General features: G+C 54.1%; 2 protein-coding genes across 2 annotated transcripts; one reads left to right on the top strand and one right to left on the bottom strand.

Annotated features, from left to right (window-relative positions):
- Nucleotides 1-441: 441 nt before the first annotated feature.
- LOC119284535 (protein TIFY 11c-like) lies at nucleotides 442-2,180 on the bottom strand. Its single transcript, XM_037563660.1, has 3 exons — nucleotides 1,595-2,180; nucleotides 1,281-1,462; nucleotides 442-1,020 (listed from the first exon to the last, which is right to left on the bottom strand). The coding sequence occupies exons 1-3, from the start codon at nucleotides 1,810-1,812 to the stop codon at nucleotides 824-826; spliced, it is 597 nt and encodes a 198-aa protein (XP_037419557.1). The 5' UTR covers nucleotides 1,813-2,180; the 3' UTR covers nucleotides 442-823.
- A 2,926-nt stretch (nucleotides 2,181-5,106) lies between these two features.
- LOC119284536 (protein TIFY 11a-like) lies at nucleotides 5,107-6,120 on the top strand. Its single transcript, XM_037563661.1, has one exon. The coding sequence runs from the start codon at nucleotides 5,304-5,306 to the stop codon at nucleotides 5,829-5,831; it is 528 nt and encodes a 175-aa protein (XP_037419558.1). The 5' UTR covers nucleotides 5,107-5,303; the 3' UTR covers nucleotides 5,832-6,120.
- Nucleotides 6,121-7,266: the final 1,146 nt, after the last annotated feature.

A 7,266-nucleotide genomic window follows, 5' to 3' on the forward strand; every position in this document is an offset into this window, starting at 1 on the left:
AGAACATACGTACTATATATATTTAGCCAGTGCCATGTAGTTGATTGCCCCGACGCAGCCAATTAACGGGCGTAAGATAAAACCGACATGTAGTAACGCTACCCGACCGGCCCCTACCGCATATGTCACGATAGAGGAGATCATTGCACCACCTAGGAAGATCATTGTGGCATCGCTGCCCTCCGCTGCCCTTCCAAAGACATGACAAGAAGGGTTGTCGCCACCCTAGCATAGCTTACACGAGAATGAAGCCCAATCAACACCTTCCACCATTCCAGCTTTGCCCCAATGGTGGCGAAGAAGGAAATGACGAGGGAGGGGAGTGTTCGGTGGCTGCTAGGTTCGCCATCCAAGTCACGGGTGCGGGCAGCACAAGACATGTGTGAAATGTAGTTCTCTCAATTTTCACATATTCTCATGAAGATACATGACCCAACGATCTAACGAGCAAACGTTAATAGTTCACACTAACACATAAAAAATAACCAGTAAAAGTAACAATATTGCGCACCATCACTACATTTAATACAGCTTATACAAATCTAAGCTACGTAATTAGTAGTATACTCGCATACAGTAACAAATTCAGCATGAAAGAATTCTTTTATTCGACACCAAAGAATTCTCAAACAGATGAAGAACATACGTGCTATATATATTTAGCCAGCGCCATGCAGTTGATTGCCCTGACGCAGCCAATTAACGGGCGTAAGATAAAAACGGCAACAATCAAGGATCCACGTAGCAGTACATAGTACTAGTAGTACTACGTGGAGAAGCAGTGAGGCAGTGATTTATTCCTCTCCCCGGCTCATCAAATCCTTCAGTTGAGCTGGAGCGCGGGGTTGACGCCGAGCCACGGCGCGCCGCCGTCCTCCGGCGCAGCCTTGCCGGCCGTCTCCTTGGCCGCCCCGGCCCCCGGCGCCGCTAACGGCGCCGGGTACGGATCTGCCGCGGTGAGCCTGCTCTTCCTCTTCGCCAGGAACCTGTGGAGCGACGCCTTCCTCGCGATCGGCAGGTCTACACAACCGCGCGCGCGCACGACACATGTTTTTGTCAGTTGGTTGTATTTGTATCTACTCCCTCCGTTCATAAATATTTGTCTTTCTAGTCATTTCAATAAATGACTACATACGGAGCAAAATGAGTAAATCTACACTCTAAAATATGTCTACATACATCCGTATGTAGTAGTCATTTGAAATGTCTAGAAAGACAAATATTTAGAAAGAGGGAGTAATACGGACGGTGACCGAGCACGAGTGTAGCGCGATCCGTACCTGACAAGCAAGGCTGCCCCGGCGCGTTCTGGCAGGCGGGCTCGGCGTCGGGGGCGGGCGGCGGCGCGCAGAAGGAGCCGGCGAGCTGCATGAGCTCCCTGGCCTTCTCGGCGGGGAAGTCGTCGAACACGAACGTCCTCCCGCCGTAGAAGATGGTGAGCGGCGCTCTCCCAGGCCCCGTCCTGATTAGCAACAGCGTTAGCATCCATCAACCAGGAGTGAATATTTTCCAAGAACTCCATGGGAAGACGTTTCGAGGACGTTCTCCGGTCACCCGGCGGGCACGAAGGTGTGGCTGGCGCGCAAAGACGTACCTCTCGTGCGAGCCCCTGACCGTGCCGGCCTGCTGGGGGAAGAGCTCCATGGTCCGGATCCGCTGCTCGGGCGCCACCGCCTCGACGCCGTCGCCGCCGCCCGGCGAGAGGCCCACGGTGACCACGCCAGGCTGCTCCCTCATGTACTGGCGCAGCAGGCCGAACGCCACGGCGAACCTGCTGCCCCCGGCGGCCTGGTGCTGCTGCTCGGCTCCCATGTCGATCTCCAGCGGAAGGAAACGATGAGACCTGCGGTGCCGAGGTATGTACGTGTGTTTGCCCGTCCGGCCGGGGGGCGGGTGAGTCGCGGGGTTAAATCCCGGCGCGCTCTCTCCTTTTCGCGGGCGTGTACAGCTGGGCGAGGCCTAATTTCTGTTTCGCGGGCAGGAGAGGAAAGCAGCACGTGAAAGGCGCCGGCCGGGAGGCGACGGGACGAGGAGTGATGGATGGATGGATGGGAGCGGAAGGCCCGTCCGTCTCCCAGCACCGCACGTCTCGCCCAATTTCGCCGTGGGTTTTCGCCGATCGGCCAGCCGGTCGGCGTGTATTTGCGGGGTGCTGCGCATGTGCGCGGCCTGGTGGCGGTGGTGGCGTGGAGCGACGAAAGGGGGTGGTGGAAGAAATGCCTGGGCTCTGTACGTTTTCGGGGTTGAGTTCGGCGGCCGGTTTTGCTAGGCCACGGTTGCGCGTGCAGTGTGCAGCGCGGGTCGTGGGCTGGTGGTGGGGCCCCTATACTCTCCCCTGGTGGTTTTTCTTGGCCACGTCGGGGGTTGTGTCTTCCTTTTCTTTTCTTTTCTTTTTTTTGAACATGTTCTTCCTTTTCTTTTCCATGGTATAGCTGCGTTGCTTGTTTTCTTCCCGGTTTTACTAGGTCTCCGTCCATTGAGACATTTCTTTATGTTACAGTCGATACTATCTTTCTTTGATTTTGCATGGAGATTCATGCAAAAAAAAATTTCTTTTCAGTTTTTTTTCTTCATACATACTATATCATTTGACTGAGACTTGCTTAAGCCTTTTAGTCGACTGGGACCTAGCCGCACCCATTTCTTTTTGCGTTGCTTGACTATGCAATACTCTCTCCGTTCCAAAATAGATGACTCAACTTTGTACTAATCATACTTTGTACTAACATTAGTATAAAGTTGAATCATCTATTTTAGAACGGAGGGAGTAGAAGGCAAAGGTATTTCTAGTTGAAAAGTACTCCCTCCGTTTTAGTTTTAGATACATCCATTTCCGCGACGAGTAATTCGGAACGGAGGGAGTAATACAAAAGAATTTAGAACGATCAATTAGAAAAGGTGGGCGAGTTGAAAAATATAATAATCCATTAAAAGCGATCACTTAAGAAAGGTGGTGACTGGCTAGTGCCTAGGAGTCCAGTCCAGGACAAGTTAGCAAAAGTGATCAGCACATGCTCGCAACAAAAGAGAAGGACTAAGAAGTGTCTAAGCAGTACGTAGTTTAATTAATCGGCACGATGATCAATACGTAAAGAGCCAATGTCATGCAGGGGACGTGCAAAGGCGGCGAGGCACGGCACGCCAAGCTATTCTCTGCTGTACTTGGGGCGAAGAAAGTGTGAAAGCAGCACAAAGCCGCGGGGCATCGAATCCATCCATCAGTCCCACACTCCGACTTGCATGGGAACGCACGAACGAACTCAAGGAGTAGCGGCACGATTTGACGTACATGGCCGACTACCAAAGGTCGGCCCCGACGCCGCCACACGCACACGTATCGTCGTCGACACGTGGGCACGCCCGTCGACACTGCATAGCACCGCCACGCGCGCAATCAGCCATAAGCTTCGTGCATGCATCCGGCGACGCTTAGTTCTCGTCGTTGACGCGTGCAAGTCGTCGCGGCGGCAGCCAGAATAGAGAAGGCACCACGCGGGATGCACAGGGAATCGGCCGATCCTGCAGGCGAGTGCGTGCACGACGTCCTGCGCTCGACGATATGGTAGGATAATGGCCCCCAACAGCCGAGCGCAAAGCATGGCTGCATAGACAAATGGGATCGGTTTGGCCGCATCGTACTATCCTATTTGTCCTACGTCGCGTAGATGAGCTCGCGCACATTATGTTAAGACAAGACGTCCCGCGACTAATCATGCACGCACATGAGGGATCGGCTATTAGATTAGCTACTAAAGCTCGCGTGGAGAGGAGTGGTTGCCTCCCCCGTGTCCTCGGCCGCGTGATCGCCAGTCGCCCGTAGTGCCTTTCTAGTAAGTTTCTTTACCGAAAGCTAGCTAGCCAGCCAGCCAAAGGGAAGGAACCGCGTCCAACTCGGTCGATGGTACTTCGTCCGTTTCAAATTACTCATCGCAAAAATGAATATATATAGAACTAAAATACATCTACATACATTCATACCTATGACAAGTAATTCAGAACGGAGAAAGTAGTATGCACGGTTTGGCTAGCTAGAGAGAGAATCGACGGACGCACAACGACACAAGTTGGCTTCGCCGAACGTACGGGGGCAGCCTACCTGCTCCTTCGGGCTACCCGACGGCCGTGGGGCGCGTCGGGTGCTCGAACGCGGGGAGAAATGGAGAAGAATCGTGCAGATTCGCTATGAAGGCAGTGTTGTTTCAGCGCGTCGGGTTCGTAGCCGGAAGAGGAAATGGCCCGTGCCGGAGCTAATAATGTGCAGTGTACGTGGCGCCTCGCCTAAAGCGCATGCGCGGGTTTGGCCGTGTTGGGATACCTGCGGTGTACAGTAGCCTTCAGCTCCACGAGTTGATTCCTGGGATGGGAGGATGCGAGAAGCTCTTGCGGTATATGTTGTGGTGAAAGAAGTGATGCACGTGCCACAAAGCCAAAACAGTCATGTGGCTCCCATGTTTTTGTTTGCTTTCTTCCAAGGAACACTTTTATTTAGGAGTGTTGCTATCCTTGGTTAAGGGGAAACAGCGGGGCGGGGACCCTAATTAACCAACCGGATAAAAGCAGCGCTTATCTCGATCTGAGCATTTCCATCGCCCACAACACACGCGACACATTCGCAGAAAGGAACCCTATCCCTTTTTTCAGCCCCGGCGCACGAGGCAGAAACGTAGCGGGCACGCGGTTAATCACGCAGCTTCGGCGTCCATCCGATGTGAATCGACGGATTCGGGCCACTCGTCCAGCCAGCCAGAGGCCTTGCCCAGTCCATCACAGCCTCTCGTTTTTTTACTGCCAGGCCCGAAACGGGAAGGAGGAGACGGTTGCTGGTCGTCGCGCCAGCGCGAGGGCGCCCGTTTCCGAATTCACGCACGCGCGTCGCGCGCTCGCGCGGTCGATCCGCCACCTTCCCCAGCGCCCCCTCGCCTCGCCGTGTCGCCCGCGCGCGGCATGCGCCGGCCGGCCAACCGCCCACGTTTTCCCTCACGTCCCGCCCGTCCCTAACCACCATCGGGTCGCCACGCCACGCCACGCCGCACCGCCCCTCCCTCCCTCCCTCAACTGCATGGCAACCAACTCCTCGTCTCGTCCCGTCTCGTCTCCACCTCCCCTGCCTCCTGCCGCGTCCATCTATATAACACGGGGTCCACGAACTCGATCGATCGAACGGCGACCGCGGTTGGTGCGCAGAGCTTAGCGAACGCCATTGATCGCCACCGAAACCCTCCCTCTCTCTCGTCTCGGCTCGGCTCGCCTCGCCTCGCCTCGCCTCGCCTCGCCCACTAGCCCGCACGTCCGTCCAGGCGACGATGCCGCCGATGGCGACCACGACGGCGACGGCGGCTGCGGCCGACTCCGCGGCGCGCCGCTTCGCCTCGGCCTGCGGCGTGCTCAGCCAGTACGTCAGGGCGTCCGGCGTCTCGGCGCCCGGCGTGCTGGGGGCCGCCCTCCAGGAGCCCGGCTCGCCGGCGGACGGGGCGCAGGAGCTGACCATCTTCTACGGGGGGAGGGTGGTGGTGCTCGACGGCTGCACGCCGGCCAGGGCCGCCGAGCTGATCCGGTTCGCCGCCGCGGCGGCGGCGGCCTCGCAGGGAGCGCCCGTCGCACAGCCGCCCGCGCCGGCGTTCGTCGACATGCCGATCGCGAGGAAGGCGTCGCTGCAGCGGTTCCTGTCGAAGCGCAAGGACAGGTCCGCCGGCGCCGCCCCCGCCCCCGCCCCCGAGGGTCCGCCGTACGCGCATCATGAGGAGGAGCCGGCGCCGCCAAAGAAGAAGGGCAAGACGGAGGCTTCTTCCTGGCTTGCCCTGGGTAGCTTAGGGGACATGCACGCGCCGTGATAACCTCTCAACATGCACGGCAACATTGGTACATCGAGCTGTGATCAGCGGGGAATTGAAACAACCCTTGCTTCCGTAGCACGGTGTTATTAACGTCTAGTAGTAGTAGTAAGTACATCAATTCAAGCCACATGTCGTGGCATGCATGCTCACTGCAGAGCGCGGTAACATAATCGTAACATTCCATCAAAATTTAACCCATGCACTATGTTTCTTAATTTATGTATGTTGTATCAACCATGTGTTGCCAAGTTGCTCGCCTCATATATACTGATGCGCCGTTTATTTATTTTAAATTTAATGATCAATGAGTTTGTCAAAACACTATTATATATGGTACTCCCTCCGTCGGCAGAACGTTTTTTACATTAGTGTAGTATAATAAAAACGTTCTTATATTATGGGACGGAGGGAGTATTACATACAAGAAAATTGATAGAATTCCATTATTCGTACAAATTTGTATAAAACCATTAATCATGGAGGAAAATTTCAACAAAAGAATTCAATGAACTTCATGTCACATCTAGAAATATTTAAATTATAATAGTTCACGTAAAGTGAAAAAAACACAACCCTGTTATGTATGGAACTACAGATAAGGAAAAAACCATTTTCATACAAATTTCATATTCAACCATTAAGCATGGGTGACAATTCTCCAAACAAAATTCATTAGAAGCTTCATAACAACCATAACATGAGGATGACAATTTCCTTTAGCAAACAATGGCGGATCCTTGCTATGTTCAGTTTTTTTTGTCAGGAATCGCCGAGTTTGTCAAAGAAAATTGTCATCCTCGTGGCAACATACTTTGCTATAAGAAACATTTGATTTGCCGTGCTTAAAAATCTGACGCCGCATTCTAGTTGATCTCTAGGTGGTGATTCGAGGAGTTAAATTTTAGAGGAAACGAGCTAGAGATGCTCTTTGTTAGGACCAAAAGCATACGATCGGTACGATGGTTGTGTGATTTAACACACACGACCAGATGGACAGGACACATTAAAATTAGGGATCGATATCGGTCGGTTTGCTGTATGGGCCCGCACTGATTGCAGTGCAGTGCAGCACGGCATCGTCGTGCGCGTACGCACGTCTTGTACGCATTGCACCGCCGTACGTGCGTACGTGCCGTGTCTCCGACCGAGCTGGCCATCAGGCACGGAAACCAGTTGCAGGAACCGCACGTTGATTTCCCGTTGCTTTGCTGCCTTGAGGCGTACTCCAGCTAGTTAACTCGCGACCAATCGCATGTTACATGTGCCTCGATGTGGATGGCTTCATGTGATTTTCGAGCCACCATGCATGCATGCATGCAATGCATGATGCGGCGCTACGTACGGCGCGCCCAACTGTTCGGCGCCCCGGTCGATCGCCGGCCCGGTGGCTTCCGGCCGGCTCCCTCTTTCCTGGCTCCTCCCGATCAACCCA

This window comes from Triticum dicoccoides, chromosome 4A, assembly GCF_002162155.2.
Source record: "Triticum dicoccoides isolate Atlit2015 ecotype Zavitan chromosome 4A, WEW_v2.0, whole genome shotgun sequence".
NCBI lineage: Eukaryota > Viridiplantae > Streptophyta > Magnoliopsida > Poales > Poaceae > Triticum > Triticum dicoccoides.

What these genes read in the sequence shown, in the direction of transcription:
- LOC119284536 (XM_037563661.1), top strand. Translation starts at nt 5,304, where the DNA reads ATGCCGCCGATGGCGACCACGACGGCGACGGCGGCTGCGGCCGACTCC.
- LOC119284535 (XM_037563660.1), bottom strand. Translation starts at nt 1,812, where the DNA reads ATGGGAGCCGAGCAGCAGCACCAGGCCGCCGGGGGCAGCAGGTTCGCC. An exon ending in GTCAGGGGCTCGCACGAGAG is followed by an intron (nt 1,463 to 1,594) that starts GTACGTCTTTGC and finishes GTTGCTAATCAG; the next exon opens with GACGGGGCCTGGGAGAGCGC. An exon ending in GGGGCAGCCTTGCTTGTCAG is followed by an intron (nt 1,021 to 1,280) that starts GTACGGATCGCG and finishes GCGGTTGTGTAG; the next exon opens with ACCTGCCGATCGCGAGGAAG.